This window comes from Python bivittatus, unplaced genomic scaffold (assembly GCF_059951505.1).
Source record: "Python bivittatus isolate LINGU-HERP-01145 unplaced genomic scaffold, Pbiv_v1 ctg000410_np1212, whole genome shotgun sequence".
Classification (NCBI taxonomy): Eukaryota; Metazoa; Chordata; class Lepidosauria; order Squamata; family Pythonidae; genus Python; species Python bivittatus.
This window is the reverse complement of record NW_028277067.1, coordinates 451224-475982: the sequence shown is the minus strand read 5'-3', so window position 1 is coordinate 475982 and position 24759 is coordinate 451224. Positions and strand designations below refer to the sequence as shown.

General features: G+C 40.9%; 1 protein-coding gene across 1 annotated transcript in view; it reads right to left on the bottom strand.

The window, feature by feature from the left end:
- WNK4 (WNK lysine deficient protein kinase 4) overlaps nt 1-24759 on the bottom strand; it is a 37173-nt gene that overhangs the window by 6431 nt on the left and 5983 nt on the right. Inside the window, exons 2-15 of the mRNA XM_088143315.1 lie at nt 14033-14205; nt 12795-13015; nt 12058-12215; nt 11181-11269; nt 9965-10184; nt 8826-9159; nt 8377-8486; nt 8193-8251; nt 6985-7126; nt 3903-4019; nt 3619-3795; nt 3133-3190; nt 1917-2069; nt 486-988 (exon numbers count right to left, since the gene is read on the bottom strand). Of these exons, the coding sequence (XP_087999441.1) occupies nt 486-988; nt 1917-2069; nt 3133-3190; nt 3619-3795; nt 3903-4019; nt 6985-7126; nt 8193-8251; nt 8377-8486; nt 8826-9159; nt 9965-10184; nt 11181-11269; nt 12058-12215; nt 12795-13015; nt 14033-14205 (2514 nt within the window). The remainder of the gene's footprint in view (nt 1-485; nt 989-1916; nt 2070-3132; nt 3191-3618; nt 3796-3902; nt 4020-6984; nt 7127-8192; nt 8252-8376; nt 8487-8825; nt 9160-9964; nt 10185-11180; nt 11270-12057; nt 12216-12794; nt 13016-14032; nt 14206-24759) is intronic.

Below are 24759 nucleotides of genomic sequence, written 5' to 3'. Positions count from 1 at the left end.
AATCAGTAGAGAACTTCCCATTTTTGGTCCATTCACTATGCAATAGAGCTCTGGTTTGTTTCTTCAGGAGAAGGTATCTGTGTGATCCATGGAAAATTCATTAGATCTCAGGATTAACCTGGGCTTCAGGTAGCACTAAAATAAGGTACATCTGACCTTAATATAGGAAAGCTGCTACAATCAGGAATTCTCAGTCAGGACTTAAGTGAGGCTCCTATGGAGCTGGGGTGAAGCTTCCAAGGAATATCCCTCTATTATGATAGAAAATCCCAGTGCCCATTGCTAGATTGCTAGTTTTTGATGACTAGAAAAATAGAAGCATTCACTATTCCCTAAGATGAATAAAATTCTATGTAACAACCCCTCATTTATGTTCACAAATCATAATCAAGTAACACATTTCAACAATACCTTAAAACTGAGACATGAGGATGCTAAAGACATAAATACACAAGACAATTGATTCAAAAGATGTTCCAACTTACTGGACTGTTCTCAGGATTCCCAGCAACTGAGGTGACCGGGGATGGCTTATAGCCTGGAGACACCATTGGCCCCAACATCCCATTGGCTAAGTGGGCTGGTTTGTGGGGAGGCACCAGCTCAGGGTAGATAAAGCGTGAAGCAGTTGAGCTCGGTGGGCAGAGTATTGGTGGTTGTAGGACTGGTGAGGTATAGAGAGGCCCCGTCTGGGCAGTCCCTACTGATACTGCTGGAAGAAGCGACTGGGCCATGCTCATCACAGCCAGAGAGAAGACATTGGCGAGGGAGAACAATGGGGAAGTAGAGGGGGGCCACATGGGGACAGGCGGTGCATGCACAGCAGTGCCACTGGATGGGGCAGTGGATGAGGTAAGGGGTAATGTGGGGAGAACAGAATTGGGTGAAGAAACTGGTTGAGGGATGGGGACAAGGTAAGAGGGAGCTGTAGGAGTCCCTGGATACATATGGTAGGTTGGCCAGGTCTGTCCAGGCATACTGGGGACACCTGTAAGGAGAAATGCAAATTGGCAGGTCAGTTGGAGCCAGAAGCAAAGGAAGGGAAATCAGCTGCATTCCACTTGTTATGTCACATTGCAAAAAGCCTTCCCCATGTTTGCAGGGCAGATGAGCCCAGTACACTCTGTTCTTTCGTATCTCTGATCAGCTTTATTTTCAGATTAATATTACGTGGATCATTTGCCTTGCTTTTCCATCAATGTTCGTATTTTGCACCCAGAAACTAAAATGTGTGATGTATTTGGCACTACTGCTTATATATTGATTGATTCTGGATAACACCTATTACTTCAAAGGGTTTAAAATATTTTAGAAAGAAATAAGGGGACTGAAGAATAGAATAGTATAGAGTGGGAGAGAGAATGTATCGTGTTATATAATTCACTCAGATTCCCACCCCCCTGGGATTACAAAAAACCACACCCTTGCCCAGACTATAAATAAATAAACATTTCACTTCCAAATTTTTCCAAATTCAGGAAAGCTAAACAAAGGTTTATTTGTTTTTGTTTTTTATAAAAAGCCTGGATCATGTAGAATATCAGAGTCCTCCAGATTATCCCTTTATATTGTATTATCTTATTTCATTACCACCTGCGCTACTTTGGGCCAGTCATTTTTTCTCAGCCCAATCCACAACACAAGACTGTTGTGGGGAAAGTAGGAAGCAATAACTTTATGTACACCACCTTGAGTGGTACAAAATAAAGGCAGGAAATAGTTGTCGTTGTCATCATCATCATCATCATCATCATCATCATCATCATCATCATCATCTTAGATACCTAGCCTATGCCCAGCATTTTAAGTCACTAGGTAAAGATCCCTCAAGATAGCAAGTCTGGTTAGCTTCCCAGGTTGCAGTCTGGTCAGGTAGTATTTTACGACTGGAAGGAACTACAACAGATCAGTTTTACCTGTGGATGTAGTTGAAAGCACCGGTTGCCCAAAGTTTTGGGTAGTTGATGGGGGAACGATGGGTCTAAAGGGCTCATTCTCAGAAACTGCATCCACCACTGAAGTTTGGACAGGTGATGACACAGACTGTCCTGGGCTAGGGCAACCAAAATCTGTAAAAAGTTGAATGCTTAGGATACATATTTAGGATCCTTTACTGCAGATTAGTGTCCTTTAATGAATTTGCTGTGAGTCCTCCATCATTTCTAACCTTCACGTTTGCTAACATATTCATTTTTGATAAGGTAAATCATTCAATACTGATACACTCTTTTCTCATCTTTCGACACACATTTGTATTCTAAAGCAGCAGAAAGCAGATAAACTCCATTTTGGTTTTTATTAAAACCATGAGAGTTGGCAACTGCAGCCCAATGCAAAAGATACACACTTAGAATTAAATAATTCCAAGTTCACACGTTTATTTTGAGTATCCGCACTGAATGGAATTTATAGTGCTTTCGCATAAAAAAAAATACTGTCACTTATTCCAAGTATTCTTTGTTTCACCAAGGGACAGTTGACAGCATCATTTTGCTGTTACTCTGATTAAAAAGGCACAGCAGGTAAGAGTACCCAGCCAAACCTGGCTGATCCAAAAAAGCTAAGCTGGGTCAGACTTGGTTAATACTTGGATGGGAGAGCACTAGAGAATCCCAAGATTCTAGGGTAGATTGGAAAGTGAAAAACAACAACAGAAAAATCTTAGAAAAAACACTGACAGATCATTTCCATGTGAATGCCAAGAAAATTACAGGGACTTGTTCATGAAGTTACCAGGAGTGAAGGTCAATGTGATGGCATGTTTTACTTGCATTTATGATAGTAAATAGGAACAAAACATCACTGCTTTTGTTAATCCCCCAGTAATCTGTCTTCTGCATATCATTGTTCAAAGTAATAGAATCCTAGGAGGAACCGCAATTCTCTGAATACATAAATAGCTGACAGTTAAATTTTGGAAAAAATTATCCTTCCATCCTTACAAATATTGCAATAGCAAAAACTAGTAGGAGTAATTTTATTCTGAGTTAAATGCTCAGAGAAGCACTTGGGTCCTATATCCTCTTCTATTGCTTGTTTAGTTTCAATATATGAGATATCAGAGTAAAATAGATAGCTGTTCAGATAGTGTGTGAAGAGTAATCTGGGGTGAGCAGATGTTGGATTACGTACCACTAAGAGATGAGGATGAGGAGATGGAACACGAGAGGTCTTGCAGTGGCAGCTCAGCCTAAAAGAGAACAGGAAAAAGGTAGAAAAATATTATCATTTGACAGGTAACAAAGAGAGGCCTCTCTGACTATGTGAAGAATGCTCTGTCCTTTTTACAGAAGGAGCACAACTAGCCATTATGTATTTGGGATTAATGGGAAAAGACAAACGTGAACTCTGGCCCTCTTCTCTGTAGCAAAGTGCCTTAATGAAAGTGGCCTCAGCATTTTAGGACATAGAAGACATTATGAACGAAGGAAAAGCCAAAGGAAAGATGGCTGACCTCTGAAGATCTGTTACTGTGCTCGGCTGACCAAGAAGATGAGGAGGTGAAGAGCATCAACCTGCTGCCCATTTACAAAATAACAAAAATAAGTGAAGCATTTCTGGGTGCTAAACAAAATGTTTCTATCTAAATTCTCCAACCAGCAAAAATCTGAAACTCACCGAGAGACCATTAGTAGCTGAAGTAGGAGACATACATTGCACACCAGGCTTGCCCAGAGCCCCCTGGTCTTTGTTCAATTTATCCTTCTGAAGGAGTGTTTCTACACGCTGGATAATATCATGAATTCGGCAGATGAATCCTTCCTGTTCAGATTTCAGGATGAATTCCTTGGCAACCTGGAGAAACCAGAAGGACAGTCAAAACCAGGATTAAGGAGGTCAAATCCTGCCCCCAGTTCCTACTGGTATAGATAATGTGGATAAAAGAAAATCAACATCCATACCATGACAGCTGCGATTTCCTCAGGACTGTCTCCATCCAGGTCAAACTTAAAGGTGACCATCTTGTTATTATATGTTTGTAGTTGACACTCAACCACTTGATCATTCTGGTTTGGCATCTACAGAAATTGGGGGATTAGCATTAGGATTTCAGTCAATGCACACATATGTGCACACACGCACACAAACGCTAATCAGTGTGGCCGGGTAAGGAATTCAGCCTTCTTGATGGGCTTCAAACTTTGCAAGACAGAAAGGGGTTTATGCTTTCCCCCCATGACTCTGTTATCTTGGGGCTTTCCCTTCCAATACTTGCTACAACATGGGTGATTTGGGGATGAGTTATTCCTGGCAGGGTGCCAATCATGTAGAAAGGTTTTTTCCCCCCCTTAATGTTAGTATATTCTAGAACTTTACAACAAACTAGATTGAGAGAAGCCTGATGCATGCCATCCAATTTATACAATTTTGCTTCTTATAAACAAAAAAGACCAAGAAAAGACACTGGTATTCTGAACAATCAGTTACAGTATTTATCACGATTGGCAAATGTTTTAAACATACATAAAAGCATGCCATTTCTAAAGTTTGGAAATGCCATCACATAAAAATGCTAACTTCCTCTAAGTACATTGTTTATATATTCTACTTATAAAAAGTAACACCCCCCCCCCAAGATTAATATAAACAAGCTTCTGAAGAATCTGAATGTCAGTCAAAAATGAGTAGTTTTATAATAGTCTCTACTGACCCCTCAGGCTAATTTGCTGGATTAATAAATGGGGAAATTCAGGGTTATTTACCTAATTGAAGTTATAATACAGAATATTTGGAGGGCATTAGAATTTAGAAAAGGTGATTTACTAGGTGATCAAACTTATAATAGTAGCAGTTCTAAAAAGAGGCATTTAGATTTTCAGTTTCAATAAAATAATTGCAGAAAACTTGCTGATTTTTCTTTGTTATTTGCTGATTTCTGTTCTTTGCATTCCAAAATAGTCTGTCTATGTATATGGTGGAAGAGGGAGGGAGATTCTAACCAGGACAGCAGGAAAAGTGGGGAAAATAATGGATTAAGTACTTCCTCTACTGACATACTGCACTTCAATTCCACTCACTTCCCCAAATGGTTGGTTTTTATTTTTTAAAAATCAGTCTGCAAGACTAAAATAGTTTGGCCTTAAATGCAGATTCTCCAGTATGTTATTAAACAAATAGTTCTCAATTATATAAAAAGTTGAGAAATGGAAGGGAAGAATAAGAGAAAATATATGAGAGTTACCCCCTAAAAATATTAGATGGAATTGTTCTTAATATCCTCAAATTTTCCACATTCTCCTATTTGATGGAATATTAAGAGTAGCTCTGTATCTAACCTTAATCACCATTTAACTTCCTTGCTGCCCAATTTTAAACATCATTTTCTCTCATACTTGAAAGAGATGTAGTCATTTACCCAAGAAATCCTCACAAATGTCAACCAAAGTCGGTATATAAGTATATAGTACAAGGAATGGAATATAATTGTCTATCTATTCATTTCTGCAAGCTAATTCTTATTACATTGTACTTGATGATGATACTAGGAAAAGGAAGATATGACTATTAAATCACTGTTTTTTAGACTCAGGATCTTTCCCATTTGAACCTAACTGTGGCAATCCCTTTTTTCCTACCGTGCCCCCATTATTTTGCCTTTTTATCATCTCAATGATCAATCTCAGTGAGATTGCCTTAAGTCATCCTTACTCGTATTGGTGTTATTCTGATACCATCCAAGAGAAGCCTCAAGATGTATAAAATCTGTGAGACTTCATCACTCATTGCTTCGGAGGGAAACAGATGCAACAGAGACACTGTAGGGATCAGCAGTGGGAACAACAAATGTCACAGCTCTAGAATGGGCGGGCAGCAGTTCAGTGTAGTGGTGGGAAAAGCCCAGGAACAAATTAAGCAACTTAATACTGTATTCTCCCTTCACGATTTCTTTTAGAAAATGTATACTGTTTCTAGATCTGACAGACATATTTAAATTTTATTCCAAATTTTATAGTCCCAATTTCTCATAGAGGGCCAGTTTGTGTAGTGGTTAAGGCACCAGGCTAGAAACCAGAAGACTGTGAGTTCGATTCCTGCCTTAGGCACGAAGCCAGCTGGGTGACCTTGAGCCAGTCACTCTCTCTCAGCCCTTGGAAGCAGGCAATGGCAAACCACTTCTGAAATCTTGCCAAGGAAACTGCAGTCCAGGCAGTCACCAGGAGTCAACATGACTCAAAGCACTAAATAAATAAATAAATAATTTTTTCCATGAACAGATGATGAGAAATTCTTTGCTCTAGCGGGCAAGACTGCTACAGCTATACCAGGACGTGATTATGAACCTCTCTCGCTTCAAGACATCATAACTATAATTACATTTAGGAAGCTAGGGAAATCTCCTGGCTCTGACAGTTTTCCAGATGATTGGGGTATGTACGCATGTCTCTCTGTGCTGTATGTAGGTTTGTATGTGTATGTGTGGTGTGTGTGTAATATATATGCATATATTTTTTATATCTTTTATATCTTAGTGCAATTATATTCGGAAGCCTTTTAAAATAGAATTCTACTCCCCAGTTTCAATAATGGTAACATTACAGTCTCTTTTAAACCTGACAAATATGGTCTAGTTATAGAACTATCTTCTTTACTAAGTTGATTTTAACAGCTATAGAGTGTCCCATAAATGACAAAACATTGGACTTTTTGGGCCTATGGGAAAGCCAAGAGGGATCAACAACACTGGAAGAATAAATCTACAGCTGATTTGCAGAATTGTTGCTATGTATTGTCTGTCAACATTTGAATTTGTCATTTTGTTCTTTTTTCTGGCAAAGGGGTAAGAAAGGCAACTTTTAGGTCAACCTTTTTGGAGGTGTTTTGTTTATGATGATAATTTTCCAAGCCTCCTTCCTCCTTTTTTCACTTTTAATATTATCTCACACGCTTACTACAGCTATATGTACATTAATCCTTTTTTCTTTCATTGCCTGCTAATTAATATTTTTATTAAAACATAAGGCTGTTGCAAGTGATAGCACTCACATTAGTGATGCGCAGACGAGATCGAGCACGACGGCGCAGCAGTCTCCCAGGGGCCCGCTTGGCCAGGGGCTTCGGTCTGCCTTCACTTGCAGAGAGACCCTCATAGCCATCACTCAAGCCAGATGCCACATCAGATGTGTAACTATTTCCAGATGAGGAAGAGGAAGCAAAAGTTTAACAAATGTGATCAGTCTGGATGCATCATAAAACTCATCTCACTTCCTGCCCTTTCTAAATTTCTTGTTTTAGGGAAAGTTGAGGCTTTCAAGAAATGGCCTTAACTTCTGCTCAAAGAGAATATGTACTTTCTTGTCCGTTCCACCCTTTCCAAGCTGACAGTACGCACAGAGAGGAAAAAGAAGTTTGAGATATCCCCACAAGATTCAAATACAATCCTACCAATGGTAATTTCACCGCACCTCTTCCGCTGTACATACCCTATCTATATCTGCCATTCCTTGCTACCCTTGACAAATCTTTGTTTCCCTCCCCCTCTGCTTTTGCTACAAATGAAATCCATGTTCCAGTGAAGTCATCCTGCGTACGTGAGCATTTTCTTTCTCCTAGGAGAGACAGCCTGTCCTCTCTCTCTCTTTCACTCTGTCCGGTTTGGGAAAAGCCCTTGAGAATAGCTTTGCTGTTTGTTGTGTTTTCAGGATTTAGATTGATGTGCTTGCCAAAATAGCACCATGGTGAACTGAAGGCCTTTTTTGCTTCTCTTTTTGTTTCAGAGCACTGGAAGTTAGTTTGGATCGGGGAAGTAAAATCAACAAGCGGTACGTTTCAAACAGAGAGAGCAAGCCCAGATTGGCTACATCAGACTTCTGTTGTTGGTTAGCTTGGGCTCAGTAATGGTTATCAGAAGGTGCTCCATGCAGCCCAATACATAATTGGGATCCCCAGATGCCAAAGACAAAATGGCCGAATCATGGTGCACTGGAAGTTATTTGGAAATGAACAGATGGCAGTGTGAGGTAGGGCTCTTGTGAAGAAAAGTACTAGAGGGGGACAGTCCAATATATAACACACGTCTAAAAAGCACATCTTCCTGAGTAATCCCCGTAGAGGTTACCTTTATCCTAGGGGATTCAGCTTTATTTATCCCTCCACAGGGTATTTTAGAATTTGAAGAGAAAGCATGTGATAAGATTTTGTTCACTCTAAATCTTGAGTCACATCCCACAGCAGTTAACCTGCAACTCCCCTACCTGTCGACAGGGGAAGAGATGTCACTGATGGAGGCAGGGTCCAGGCTCACAGCAATGCTCTGTGGGTATAAAGAACAACTGAAGGGAAGTTGCAACACCAGTTCTCCTTATCCCCATGTCCTCCCCATGTGCGTGAGCCTCATCCAATGCAGCTGTGCATGCCAGGGACAGCATTCACACTCACCGAAGCAAAGGAATGCTCAGGAACAGTTATTGGGCTAGGGTGATTCCGTAGCTTGTCAGGCAAGTCCACAAATCCAGAGGAACTCAAGTATCCGTCAGTCTCACAGTCAGCTGTGGGGGGGGGGGAGTAGAGATATGAAATCAGACTCGACTGCATCTAACTTGGTGGCCTCATAAGCTTTCCAGCCGACTGCTAATTTCGCCCAGCTTCTTTGCAAATGTCAGACCCCTCAAGAACAAACAGAGAGCAAAAACTCTCCACAAAAACAGAGAGCAATGTTTAAAAGTAGCAAGCTGAGGTTCTCAGGATGCTGGATTGCACAGCTGACCCAAATCTCAAATCCCTTTCTGCCTGGGAATTATGGAAACTGTGGCCCAATACACTGGAGGGCACTGGCTATATAGTCATTGGTTGAAGACAGAGATGCCAAGACTGTTGGGTGTGCTTACATGTGGTAGAGGAATAATTAGGATGATACTGGAAAGGCTGGTGCTGGTCGACTTCTGGCTCTTCTGGCTCTGGAGGAAAGGTTGATCCGAGGGCAGAATCACCAGACCCTGGTGTGGTGGGTGCTGAGAGCTGGACAGGACTGAGAGGTGAGGGGGAGTCCAGGTCCAGCAGATGCAGGATATCAGGAGTCATTGCTAGAGATTGCTCCTGCCGCTTCTGCTGTTCCTGAGCTCGTTTGGCCTTCTCACGCTGGCGCTTGATAGCAAGAACTCGCTCACGCACTGCTTTGGCCACCGGCTTGTAGTCTGCCTCGCACACAAAGCCTAGGACCACCTGCATGATGGATCAGTGAGATGGGGTAGGAAGGAGAGGCAGAGCAAAAAAAAAAGAAAACAAGGACAATCAGACATGGCTATACATCTTATCTGCCATCTGCAGTATTGTGCTGGGAGTGGGCTCTATGGTGTGTGTGTAATTGAATTGTAGATTTGGGATGTGAGTGTGGGGTAGGTTTGCGGTTGGATATATTTGCACACACCAACCTCTGCAGGCAGCAAGTTAGGCCTTCATGGACACATGCAGGAAAATTCTCATCCAATGTGCCATGGTAAGGGAACAGATATAGACTAGATCTCAACTGTGATGGTTCTCATGACACAGAATGAAATGTGAAAGAAATGATCATGTGAAACTATGATGATTTTAAAATACAGATGTTAATAAATAATGATTCCAGAGCCTTATTCATATGCTAGCATAAGAGGCTAGCATCATAAGAGTTAATGGCAAGCAACTTCCTTTTCCCTAAGAAGATATGCCATTCTCAGGACACGCTGATCCCAAATGCAGTTAGAAAAATAAAAGACCCAGGTGGCTCTACTCTAAATCCCTTACTCAGTAACACATCTTAATCTGGAAAGATCTGGAGAAATACCAGAAAAAACGCTTTGGGTTTAAGCTGCTGCTACATGCTGGGGATGATTAAGGATTGCTCTCTGTCACTTTTATGCAGACCTGGGCACCTCTCAATGAGACAATTCACCTAATGCTTTCCTTTTCTCTCTTATTCAGAAATGCCTATAGTTAGGATGATCTCTCTTGCTGATTGCACTTCCCAGTGAATCACAGTAAGATGTACCATTTCCTGGGCAACTTCCTCAGCCACATCCTTATACAGCTCAAAGTGAAACTCCAGGGCATTGTTGTCCTTGTACTTCCCATGCAGCTTTTTGGTGTCATCCATCCGTAGCCAAAGCTTCAGATTGGTCTTAACCCCATCATCCTCTTCAGCCAGTTCAACATGGACCCCTGTATCCTCATGGAAAAAGGAGTGGTCCAGAAGATCCTGGATGGTATATCTGCAGGGAAGATAGGGAGGCAAGTTGAATTTAAACTACTCTGCAAAATGAAAAATGAGAGAGGTAAGAGAAAGTATACTTGAATTCACAGGTTGTTTTTATCAATGTGACTAGAGAGGTATCCAGGCCAGGATCTTCATAAGTACATGAGCACCAATCTGTTCCATGCCCATTATCTATACAAATTTGCCTCCTAAAATCCTCCAGATATAAGCAGCATAGGAAAACAGCAGAGTATAAAGCAGCAGAGTATAGAGTTCAGAGCATAAAGTTCAACATCAGTTTTAACTTGAGGGATGGAAAGGGGTGGCAGCTGTGACCCATAGAACCCCTTTTCTTGTTAGATATCTATCCTCCTCAATATTTAGTCAGTTGCGAATGTCTGAACTTGTTATTTTGGGCTCAAAAGGCAGGATTTGGGTTTTGCTGATGAACCAACCCATCCTACTATCTAACTATCTCCATAATTCAGCTAGTGGAGGTAATTTCTGAAGTAGCGCTGAGAGTCTGAGGGTCTTGAACTCCAATAGAATTTGAGAGTCAGGCTGAGATTAACTTAATTGGTAATGCAGGATTTCATGTCCACCCTAACAACAATAGGCATGTCTCAGATTGCATGTGAACTGCATGCTATTTTGAATCTCTGCACTGAGTTGTCTGCCTTGAAGAATTAAAAACCAATGTGATTCCCAATTTGGCTATCAGTTCTGGTGAGATTCTAATGATTTCTACAAACAGAACAATTCAAAGAGGTAGAAATAGGTACTGAATTCCTTTCTTCTCATTCCTTACCTAGCTCTACCCATAGTTCCTACCCATACCTACTCAGACAATTCTTTTGTGTTTACCAGATATTGTGGAATTTTTAAAAAGGGCCACCTATATGTACTTACACACACACAGGCACATGCATTACACATGTGTGCACAAACCCATAAACATCACCTATATTCATTGATTGAGCATACCCATGTAAGCAGCTGTGCTGTTCCCTACCTTTCATTTTTGTTCATCCGAATGCAACCCTCAATGATCTCCTTTAGTTCAGGCACCTTCACCTTGTAAAAACTGTTTGGTTTCATACCCTGTTATGAGAAATAACAGAGAGGACCAAAAGGTGGGTAGAAGGGAGAACAATATAAGCATTCAAGCTCCTTTCCTCTTATGACAACTAATCTTGCTTGTCTCTCCTGCTATGGAGAAAAAAAGGTGATTGCTTAGCCTTTTCTGTAAAACCTTCTATTTACCTGGACTAACACCCTAAACTGATCTGGATGCCAGGAATCTATTTCAGTTTTCAATCCATTCTCCATTAAAAATAATCTCAAAGTGGGGTACAATAAAATAGAATAAATTAACCCCTAATCTGGCCAGTGGAACAAGTCTTCCAGCTAAAATCAAATTGTTTCTAAGTTGGCTGGATTCCCATTTAGCATCTCTCTTTTTACCAATTTAAATCTCAAATTAAAATGGAGTAAAGGGTTGGAATGAAAAAAGCCCAACCCTTCTCACATTGGAAGCTTGCCAAATGGATTTTGAACATGAAAATTATTGTTCTGTACCATGTTAAATTACACTTTTTAAGTTTTATGATGCTACAAGAAAAGCATATGGCCAGAAACCAGAAGTACAGAGTTGCACTCCTCTGAAGTTCAACCCAATCTTCTTGCCATGGCTGCTCTTCACTGGTCCTAATTAGCATAATTTTGTTCTAAATCCAAAATTGCACTAAAAACTCAGATTCCTTGGAAACTAATCATGGGAAAGTTCCTTTCCTCCTTTCCAATGCAAAAGGACATTGCAAGAGATAGAGTCCAGAATGCAGAGAAATCACCCCAAGCTTCTTCAGAGAAGCTAGAGATTGTACTCTTACCGAGGTAACTTTACGATAAATCTGAGCTGCATTCTGGCATTCTGAATAGGGGTATTCTGAAGTTGCCATCTCCAGCATGCACATGCCGAAGGCATAAACATCCACTGCTTCATCATATTTTTCTTCATACATCTCTGGAGCCATAAATTCAGGGGTTCCTGGAAAAGGAAGGAAAGGATTTATCTGAGACTCAAACCATTAGGTGAAACCAGAGCAATGTCCAGGAATTCTGAAGCTCCCAAAATCTTTCAACCCTGTTTCCATCCTCTCCCCCCCACCACCACCCCCCAATTAATGTCTCAGACAAGAGTGCCTGGGATCTACACAGTCTTTAAACCAGCCCTGGGAAAAACCCATTCCACATTTAAGCCTGAGATATATAAAGGCTATAGATTTTCCCTTTAACCCAATGGGAACAGTAATGCATTATCCAAGCATGCTTCTGAAGATCAAGAGATACTTAAAGTACCAATTCTGCCCCATAAGATTCTGCTCAAAAGATTCCATAGGATCTTAAGAAGTTCTCAATTTGAGCAAAGATCTCTCTTTTAATGCTACCATCTGTACAAATGATTGCTGCTTGTCATGCTATTTCCAAATTTTGGAAGGAACACAGATCCAAATATCTTAGAGATGTGATCCAAATAATTACTGTTACTGAACATGGTTTTTAAGGTGAACAGATATATAATGACAAATCGACATATTCTGCTACCCACTCTTTACCCATCAAATACCTATGACACTCTTTGCAAATGATGCACGCTTGAGTGTGGCCAAACCAAGATCCCCAATTTTGACTGAGCCTGTAGGACCTGTGATAAAGACATTATCACACTTCAGGTCCCGATGGATGATTGGAGGGGATCGTGTATGTAGAAAATGGAGTCCTCGAAGGATCTGTCTACTCCATCTCTGAAGAACCTTCATCTTCATCTCCTTGAATCGCTTCAAATACCTACAAAAAGACAAAGAGTGATATGATTCAGGGCCATCTCATCATCACCACTGATTGTGGGCCATGACAGGTTTGGGGGGAACCAAATATTTTCAAAATGACAAAGGTATTGTTGAGGCAAGAACTCCAAAAACAGTGTTCCCCAAAAAATCCCAAGATGACTAGTCTGCTCAGTGATATAACCATATGGCTAATGGTTAGAAGAGATTACTAGAAAAATAAAGGAAAGGAGAATAAAATGGAGTGTTCTGATGTTTTGAGTTTTCTGAAGTTCTGCCAAAGAATAAAAATAAAGCAGTATAAAAACCATGAAGTTCATGAAAGGACCCTAAAAAAACCAACTCAATGAGAATTAATGTGAGGGCAATGGATGCAACATCTATCACCCCACTGATTGCCAGAGTTGATTTGGCTGATCTGGCTGGCTAGGTGGCTGTCCCCTTCCTCCATGTGCATCCCTCCCAAAGCTGGGCTCTCAGTGGAAGTGGACAACTATCTCAGACAGAGTACACTAATCTTTGTTGGTTAAGGGTATACTTCCAGAACTGGATACTGGAAACTGTATGAATTTCCAGCATCTGAAGTCTAAAGGGACTGTGGTCAATTATCTTTGAAAGAAAAACTTCCTTGCATTGTCCTCCAATACAGCACTGTGCTCCTCATTTGGATCACATCCCCACACTGACTTATTGTAAACACCAGCTTTACAGGCAACCAGCATTTGGGGAAAAGATTTGTTACTTAGCAGTTAATGGAAACATACAGGAAGCATGATGACATTAGCTCAGACATTTCTGTTTCTTCAGAATAAAAATGAAAGAATCAGGCAATCTTTGAAAATATTTTCCAGAGAAGGAGCAGTGTTATTAATACTTTGCTGCAGAAATGACCCTCTTTGTGGCTTGAAGATAGGAGAATGGGCTAAAAAATGCCCTTCCCTGAAAAAAGCAACATAGCCCCTCTGGGGCTGCTTCTCATCCCCGCCACCCATTCCCATCCAGTCCATTCTGTGCTCACGTTTTGAGGGTGCCTGAGGTCATGAGTTCTGTGACCAGCACAATGCAGACCTGTCCTTTGACAGAAGACTTCCATGAGTCATAGAAACGGACAATGTTAGGGTGTTGGAGCCCCTTCAGCATCTCTACCTCCTCACTGAAGCGCTGCCTTTCCATCTTGGACAGTTTCCGTGTCTGACAAACATGAAGATAAGAGAAAGAAGCTTGAGAGTCCATTGCTATTTTTGAGGCAGCTGAGTTCACATCAAAGTACTGCGGTCAAGTTAATGTTTTAGACTTTGAAGTCAAGCTTTCACATTTTAAAATCCTCACGTTTCATTTCAAACTGGGATTTTGAGGGACATTTTTATTGTTCATAATATTCACCTCCAAGGAATGAGTCCTTTGAAGGAAATAATTTTCCTCTGCCGTACCTTTCCACTTGTCCTCATGAGTGGACTATCAATGAAGACGTCATCCACCAATGCCTGTCTCCCCCTCTTAGCTTTCCCAGATCATTTATCTTTGTCTCAGTGGAATAATCATTGATCTCTGAGCATCAGGAGCTCATTACATCAAACACAACCAGAACCGTTGTCCAACTATACATGCAACTGTGTGATATCCTCTACAGTTTCCACATCTCTACCTGTCCCTCCTGTCTTCATAACTAGTTTTCATTTAATGGCCTTGTTGACTGTCCTGGCCTTCTCACCATCACTTGCTGTCTTACAGGAACTGAGACATTTGTGAGGTCTCCCCTCATGTACACTGAGGAGGGATTCCTCACAAGCTTACGTTATATACTCTTAACTGGCTTCCCCCAGTTTCTGTTTTTGCTGCCTGAGATACTTAACTCTCAAGTCTGCTTTACTGCTTATCCTGACATTTTATATCTGGGACTGAGATGCCTAGCCCTCTTGTGCTCATAGACCTCACTTGCAAATTTGCCATACTGTTTTATTCATGGTTATCTCCCAGCTAATTGATCCAGTCAGCTGGAGGCTACATGAAGAGGGACTGAGCTCTCCCAGACTCCAGAATGGAAAATTAAATGGAGTCAAATAATCCCCTTAGGAAAATGGAGTTTTGAGGATATTTTTATTGTTCATAATTTTTTTTTAATCAGAGGAATGGTCAGTAAATGGTGATTAAGGAGAATATGGAGACAGTTTGCATCTCTTTGGGAATGCACAGTCTGACTCAAAGCGTTCTTTCCTAAATTTACTTAAAGTTTTTAACTAAGCATTAAATTCAACTGTGAACGAGTAAAACACAGCTATTGTGAAAAATACAGAGAATATGCAGTGTATTTGAATCAGGTAGTTAGAACAAGAAGAATCTAATCCACAGACTTTCTAAATTTACTTCAGTTTTAGCCCCATCATACCTCATCACCTCCCTCAGAAGAAAAACCAGACAGAACCCTACCCAATTCATGGGCCACATGGAGCATAAATTTAGAAGAAAATGGGAGGGCAAAGTGAAGAATTAGACCTGATCTACTTATGCAGTGTGAGGTATAATTAGAACTGATGATGATAAATGAGGGGTTGAATTTATGAATGTTCCTTTATGTCAGGGTTGCACAACTTCTGTCAACTCAAGGGTCAGGCCAGGCATTCTGTGGCATGTTGAAGACTGTACTATGAAAAGGGTGAGGCCAGGATCCAAAATGGGACTGATTTAGGAGATTCAGGTGCTTTGGAGAGGTGGAATGTGTGCCATATGCTTTTTGCAAGCAGCAGGGTACTTCAGGGTAGGGTTCCTCCTGTAACAGTCCAGTCACTCTGCCTATGCCAGATATTTGAAATCCATTTCAAAAGACCATGTTAGGTAGGAGAGGAATCCAGCCTGCTGAAACCTGGTACTATCCAGTCTAAACCAGAATCAGATTACAAGCTGGTGGTCCCTGAGGCAATACTTATTTCAAACATAAAAACCAGGAAAAAGTACAAAGTCCAGCAGAGCCAATAATCACTTGATGTTTTATTGCCTTTTCAGTCTCCACCACAGCACGGTACATTAATTAATCCAGGCTCTCTCTTGTAGAAGAGAACAGCTGGAGGAAGACTTTGCAAATTTCCTTGCTCAAAGTTCATCTGCACAAATATCAGTGGCCAATGCAATGAATGCAGCTTTTTCCAGCTAGAGAGCAAAACAGAATCATCAGAAAGTCCTTTGTGACCTCTTTGACTGCCATCCCCAAAATCATAGCACAGGCACCAAACTCTCCATATGAATGCTCATCTCTCTCAATCCTGACTCCCGGCAGAGAACCAAGACCAAGAAGAAGGCTGGAGGCTGAGAGAGAGAGAAGAAAACATAAAAAGCCAGGAGTCCTGGGCTCATTTTGCAGCTCTTGGGAAGAGAGATAAGTCTAGAATGAGATTTAATAATCCTGGCTTCCCAGGTTCATTTTACAGCTGCAGAAAAGGAGCTCCCCTCTATGAAGGATATGGATTGGATAGTTAGAAGATCACAGTCTTCCTCACTCATGCAGCCTGTTCTAACAGCTGTCTCCCCATGTGCTATGGCTGGATTGCCTTTGAAAAGGGTGCAGGAGGGGAGGGGGGAACTAGACAGCTAGGTAAGCTGCAGGGGAATGGCAGTAATCCAGCTCTTTTTCTTGCCAAACCAGAACTGGACCCCAGTTGGCTAAGTACCAGAACTGCTGCTGCCACCAAGTTCTCTGTTCCATCCACTCAGTGCTGGAACAGAGGTGACATTTGGGCTGGAGAAGATGACTGTGTTAAGAATTTCCTCAGTGTGCATATGCGTGTGGGTTTGCATGAGGGAGAGAGAGAAGAACCAAAGTCCCAGAAAAAACACATAGCGGTCCATGCCTGCCCTCCTCCATATCCCAAGTGAGCATATTTGGAAGAGAAACAGCAGGGAAACAGATGAAACATGTTAAAAAGTAGCAGTTTTGCCAGAGGGATGGTGCTGCGATGGCCCTGTGCCCACCTGTAAGACCACACTTCCTCCCTGTGCCGGCAGGAACCGCCTCACCTCCCCATTGGCCAGGACCTCTGTGGTGGGGCTGGAGGTGGATCATATTTTTATACTTTGGGGTGTTTATGAAGTTTTGCTATAAATGCAGCTGTGTGCCGTCAGCCACTGTGAAAGCTTCATTGTATGTAGCTCAGGAGGGGCCAGAGGAAGAAACCCAGAGCCAGAACAATTTTATAAACAAAAGAACGTCTAGAGCAAAAACCATGCCTGTAATTTTCATGGAGGTGGAACTGTTCCATAGAAGCCTCATTCCCTCATTGAGAAGAATTAGCTTCTATGATAGCACTTCTATGGTCCTGTGGCAAATGTGATTCTGCGTCCGCACATCAGTGTGGAGATACAGAATCTACATATTAATTGTGTTTATGTATCACACAAAGCCAGGATATATTTAATTATGGTTTGTTAAATAAGGCACAACTAGCTAGGTTTACACTACACATTGAGCCATAAAAAAGCCAGCTTGGAAACAATTAGAAATGGGAGAAATTAGTTTAGATGATATCTTATTGTGAATTTGCCTAATTTCCTGAACCAATAGATAATGCACCATGACATTATTATTTCCAGACCAACAAAAATACTTACAAAAGTGGGCACATTAGGACTATTATTGCAAAATCACGTATGCTGTGAAAACATTAACACTACATTAGAGAAAAGTTCTTGGAAAAATTCATATATTTGGAAAAGTCAGTATAAAAATGCACACTGAATGTATGAATTTCTGTACTACTGTACTTAAGAATTTGCTGGTACAAAAACAGGACCAAAAAAAGCCAAATTTAACTTTATGGATTTGTCTTTTTCTAGAAGCAAGCCTGTCTAATTTGGAAGCTCTGCCACCTAATCTTAGAGGCATAAGGAGTGAGTATTTAAAAAGAAAACGAATTACTGTAATATTGCATGCCTGTACAACTTGACAACACATAGTATATTTATGAGATTCTGATTTCTCTTATTTAAAGAAAGAAACCCTGTTTTCTGAAATCATTCAAATCCTCAAGATCTGTCCTCCCTAAGCCTAGACAGACCCATTTCAAGTGTAGCTGGTCCTAGAAGGGAGGTGTGCAAGCAACTCTACCTCCCTAGAAACACCTTCCCTGTGATTGGTTCCTATCCTGAAGAAAGAAGGGATTGTCAACACCAAGTCCTCTAGCCACAGACATCACCTGGCTTCTCTGAAAATGTCCAGTGCCTCTCTAAAGTTATGGCACCAGCCACACAAAGGCACTGGTTGCTGCTGCACAAAGTTAAAACTGCCAGCTCACAAGATCGCTTAGCAGTTTATAATAAAATATAAAATCAAAATTCAACCAAAGAAGTTTAAAACAATTACTGACATCAGTTAAAAATAATTAAAATCAATGGTTAAAAGCATGTTTCAAAGCCTTCTTGGAAGCCAACAAAATGCTGAGGTCTCTCAGTTCAGGAGGGTACGCATTCTAGGGCAGTTGTAGGAAGGCTGAATGGAGCTGCCAGGAGATGACCCCTTGGCAACTATAAACCAGCTTCTCAGGTTACCTCAATGAGACGTGGGGCAAGGGAAAGGGTCACACTGAAAGAGATGCCCTTCCAAAATCAGATTCACGGCAAATACAGTTTGCTGCCTGATCAATCACTTAGACAGTATAATGCACGAGCTTTCATCGACTTGTTCTCATTAACAAGGCAGGATTCACTAAGCTGCAATCATCTGTTCCGGCCCCAGGGTGCATCCCCAGCTCAAGGGACTAGTGTCACTTCTCATTGTTTGATAACTATTAGTTTTTGTAGAAATATTGGTAGTCTAAACTGACGTACCCCAAATTACAAACTGGTAGAATGAAGGCTGAGATATGCAATTTGACAAATGGGAGTTATTGTAATTTCTTTGTTTGATTGCTGTGAGCAGCCCAGAGTGGTTGAGAGTCGGGCAACATACAAGTTATTATTATTATTATTATTTATTAAACTTGTATGTCGCCTGACTCTCAACAACAATTATTATTATTGAGAAAGTGATCCAGTTTGCTATCCACGCAGCAAATGGATGCTTAGGGGCTCTACTTCTTGCTTCTCCCTTCCTTGCAAGCTTGCCATCTACTTCTCAGCACAGGAAAGCCAGGCAGCCCAAGGATTCCTTTTTAGAGGCAGAGGACCACAGCATAGCCCTGAAGATCTTAAGACAAGAGGTAGGGCACTGGGTTCAAACAACAGCTGCCTGGAGAGCTGACATTCAGCTGATACTGTTCCAGACCTTTGCTTCAGCCTTAGGTAATGTGATACGGACCAAGTTTGAAGAGGGTTATCAGTCATCCTTAGACAGGATTAAGAATGCCAGGCCCAGAAAAGCTACCTCCTTGCAATGATACCTTCAACATTTACACATACCCACACTGCATCTTGCAGCGTTCCTCTCTTAACTAGATTCTCTTAAGCCAAGATACAGTTTTTGCAATAAAGACCAGTGAAGATTCAAAGGGGGCAAATGAAATTAATGGGGATTTACTCATAGGTTAGCTTCTAGTCCACACACTCACCCTCTCTCAGCTTTAAAGCTACTCTGAATGCCAGATTTACCCTAGTTGGAGCCTTCATATCTGATACAACTGATTATAAACAAAGAAAATTGTCCCTGCACATACACTGACCTTTCTTCCCATTCCACAAAACCTTGATTTGGTAAGGGCAGGTTTTCCAGGTTATGAGATCCCCCTCCTCTCATTTTAGAATCAGCCACTGCCCATTCACACTACCCATTCACACTACCTAGGAATCTCATGGTTGAGGTGATGTCATCGCTAAAATTGAAGAAGAACCATAAGCAGAGCAGCTGCAGTTAAAGAAAGGAGATGCAACCAGAACATTCGGTATAATAGAGACTGGGAATAGGTGGCATACAAATTATATTGCAAATAATGAATTCATTAATACACTGGCATTTTACATAATACATTGGTGTAGGCACCCTCTTTTCCCATGTCATTAAGGAAGCACAGAGTCACTCCTGACATTTTTCCTTATTTCTTGGAAATACTACTCTCTAAATGTTTCACAAAAGCTTTCCTTCCCAGGCAGGTACTTGATGATTAGAGTTAAACAAGTTGTGAGGAAGAAAAATATATGTCTACAATATTATTTATTTATTGGTTTAGTATTATCAGTCTAAATTTTTTTAAGGTACAAAGCATATAAACTAAAATTAAATAACACAGGGGCTGATGTGCAAATCGCCCATCCTACCAAAACATCCAGTAACTAAAGAAGTCTGGCAACTTAAGCACATAGGAATAATTACAACTCTTCTTTAACATAATGGCACCCAAAATAGTAATGTTTGCATTTATGAGTTTATTTACTGAATCCTACTGATTCTGATCCCACAGTCTCGAGTTTATTCCCCTTTCTCTTGGGACCACAAAAGCACCCAACTCTTCCCTTTAATATTTGCAAGAAAATAGTCGCCTTCAGTAAATATTTACCTACTCCCGCTTTCCTCACCACTTCTCTTCTCTATTCTTCCCCCACCCCACAAAAGAAGGCAGCCATAAAATTGTTGCTTGAATCTCACATTTGGAAAGCAGAAATAGACCCAGACAGCACATTTGGGATGAAGAGTCTGGGTACCAACAGCTCAGGTTTGTGGTTTGCTGACCACAGGTATTTTAATAGGCAACATAATGAACAACTGCAAGGAAAAAAATAGGACAGAACAGAGCTTTTTTAAAAAAAAGAACAAGTGACAGAAAAGCCTGTGTTTGTACAACAGGCTCCTCCCCAGTACAAGAACTGCTTTAAGTGAAAGAAAGAGAACGAGAGAGAGCGAGAATGAGAAGACATTGCAAATCTTGGTCTAAAAATCTTATTTTTAGCTGGCTTCCTGCAAAGCATCTGCAAACTGAAGAGCATCACTAGAGATGACTCATGGCCTATGGCCCATATTCAACTCCTTAGCCTCCTACAATTACGTTAGTGAAGTCAGGTCCAGCTTTAGGCTAAGGCCGAGTAGGCTACTGGCCTAGGGTACCAAAGCTTAGGAGGCCTCAGTGCCTCCCCTCCTTCTGAATCATTTTAAAAATGCAAATCTTTGCATCAGCGGGAAGTGGTACCATCAGTCAATGTGGCCTAGGGGTGTCATATACCCTTAAGCCGGCTAGGAATTGCAGCCCCAATACATCTGTAAGGCAACTGAGGGAAGGACGTTCTGACATATCAATCTTTCTGTATCGTTGCTTTTCATGCTTCTACACCCCAAGATATTCTGAGAATCTTACACTGAAAGTCAGCCTATCAGGATATCCATCCAATCAATCATTTACCAATTAAATGGGATCTTGTTCCAAAAAGCCTCTGACCAGCTTTGCTTGAGGGCAAGTATTTTGTCCAGGGGTTTAACTCTATTCCAGAATAGCATTACAGCTAATCCTGGGTTCAAAAGAATCCCAGGGATCACACAAAGATCTTGCAGCCAAAACTTTCACCAAACCAGACCAACAGGTTTAGTCATCTGTCAAAACTTGCCCTATTCCAGCACTATTCCAGTGAGGGCAGCCAATTTTATGCCGCTATAGTTTTCTTCTGGCTGAAGGATCTGTGGATAGCATTTTAACTCAGTTATGAGAAAGAGACCACTGTTAATTTTGAGTATATGCAGAGGGTTTTTTTTCAGCACTGAGTAAATTATCATCAACTTCACATTCCTGAAGTCAAATGAAAAAAAAAAGGCTTCAAGGTTATAGTATGTCACTTTCACACAGGACTGAGTCCCAGCATCTGCCTTTTCAGAACACTGCCTGTTATCCAGCCCATATCCTAATGCCTTCCCAGGAAAAATGCGTTCTTACCACTGACAAGCATTCCCTTTATTCTTAGAGGTCAAATTATAAATGGCAAAGAATATAAAGTACCCCAAAAGGATGCAGATTCCCAGAAACAATTTCAATACCTCTAATACATCTGCTTCATAGATATAAAGGTTTACGTTCTACCCGGAATACAATCATCAAAGCCCTTGCCATCTGTCTAACAGATCTAGATCAGTAAGAATAGAATGTGGGAGAAATCATCAAGGTCCATTCAGTTTCCGCACATAAGTACAAAAGAAAGCTATCAGTTTAAGGTGTTCTTGTCCTGTACCCAGCTAGAACACTATCTGCCCACTCTAATGACTTCAAGGACAGTTACCTCATTTGCAGATAAGGACTTGATCCAGCTGTGACTCTACGTCTCAGGAAAGTGAGGTAGACCTAGACAGCAATGAGTTCCAAAGTGTGAAACAAAGCTCATTGTTTGTTAATCCTAAATAAGGTGGATGCAACCCTGCCTGGATTTTAAAAAATCCAAATTGGACATACAGAAGGCATAGAACAAAGTTATTCACTTTTCTGGACGTAACAAGAAATGAGAATTCATGTTCTGGGGTACATTCTTGGACTTGATAGAAAGGAATAACAGCCGAAGGCAGAGAGTTACTAAGCAGAAATAATAAGTGGGTTCCAGAATCTCAAACAAGGTATCTCCACTCTTTGGACATCAATCACACCATCATGGGCTCCTTTACTTGCTTACTGTCTACTGGATTAACATTACCACCTAGCTTTTTGCTATCCACCAAGGAAAAATAAATCAATCTCAAAGCCAAAAGAATTGCACATTTTCCCCAAAAGATGATAATCCTGAATTTAAGATAAACCATCACAAAAAGGCAGATCAGAGAGAGAGAGAGAAAAAAAATCACTGGTCTCCATTACCACACTCTCAAAAAATCTGACAACTCCCCCATTTCAAAGGTTCACTATTTGCAGAAAAATCTACATTTCTTTCAGGTAAAAACAGTAAGCTGACATAAGTGTACATAAAAACTAGCAGAATTCAGAACCTAGTGGGGAGAGATTTCATATTCTCTGAGCAATGTTTTGCTGATCTAAAAGTGATGATTCTTCAATTAAAAAAAAAACCCAGATGGAATGGAATTGCTTAACCAATTTACAGTAAATTTAATTCTATTCTTTAAGAACTCAGTCAAGTACATGGCTGTTAAAATGTGCCACAATAAATGAGTTAGATTTCAAGATGTTACAAATCTGTGTATGCGCAGATACAGTTTGCCTGAAACAGATTCATATCTCATAATGGTCCTGGCAACCCCTCTTAATTTTAGTGATACTGGTCTCAACTGTATCACTTAAAACTTATTATTTTTTTTTTTAATCTGCGCTCAGTCGTTACTGACTCTGCAGTGACTGCTTGGATGAGTCCTTGCAGTTTTCAAGGCAAGGTGTTTCAGAAGTGGTTTGCCAGAGCCTCCTTCCTAGAGCAGAGCCCAGCTGGCGAGTGCAGGAGGCGGGGTTTCCGTTGCTTTGCGCCCTTTTTGGGCGAGCGCGGTTTCGCACTTACCGGCAACTGCTCCTGACTCCTTTTGCAAGGCGCCGCCAGCATTTTTCCTCCCACCGTAGTGAGAGTACCCATTTATCTACTCACGTGAGTTTTCGAACTGTTGGGTTGACAGGAACTGGGGAGGAAACAGGAGCTCACCCTGTTAACGCGAAGGCTGGACTCGAACCGCTGAAGCGTCGACCATTTCTGGCCGGCAATTTTCAGTGTCATTAAGCCGCTGCGCCACCACATCCCCCTATTAAAACCCTAAAACTTATAGGATACAATAATTTTCTATACATTTTTTATTGCTAAACTGTGACCAAGATTAAAACAAGCTACTGAGGCTCACTGAACTACAATATAGTTATTTTTATTTATTTATCAAATTTGTATTCCGCCAATTTCTTTATGACATAGCAGGTTACAACAGCTAAAATATTTACAGTACATCTACAATAAGTATTTGTTTGCTTGTTTGTTTCAGTTTGTATGGCTGCTTATATATCATGACTCTGGACAGCTAATAACAGTTAAAAACACAGCATAACAACAACATCATAATAAATACAAATCAAACATCCACAGTAAAAGTAAACATTACAACATCCACTGTAGAAGAAATAGAAACATTACAAAAACAGTGACAATACCCTTAGCCTGTCGTACTATTTTTTTGTGCCTTTGAGTCAGTGTTGACTCCGGGCGACTGCCTGGACTAGTCCCTGAAGCTTTCTTGGCAAGATTTCGAAATGGTTTGCCGTTGCCTGCTTCCTCGGGCTGAAAGAGAAGGACTGGCCCAAGATCACCCAACTGGTTGTATGCCCAAGGCAGGACTAGAACTCAGAGTCTCCTGGTTTCTAGCCTGGTGCCTTAACCTCCACACTAAACTTGGCTCTCCATAATAAGTTGATACAGTATATCATAATGCAACATTCTTAAAGCAATGCAAAGCCCATCATTCAATAATACAACAGTCAATGACATTCAAATATGAAACTCCCTTCAGAATAATTCAGTCTTAACTACTTTTTGAAAGGCCATGAAGATGGGGGCTAATCTACAGGGAAGTTCTTCCACGGTGTTGGTACTATAACTGAAAAGCACAATCTCCTTGCCTTGATCCCCTTGGTTTCCTTAAAAGTGAGATTACTAGAAGCTTTTCCTGTAATATATGTACTGGATATGTTGGTTCTGTTTGGAGGAGATAGTCTATAAGGTACCTTGGTACCAAACCTTATAGGTTTTATAGATCAAAACCAGCATTTAGAACTGCATTCATAAGCTTACTGGCAACCAGTGATCTTTGGTATAATATACTCCCAGTAGTTAACACCTGCCAGCAATTCAGACTGTTGCGTTCTAACTTCTGGTTAG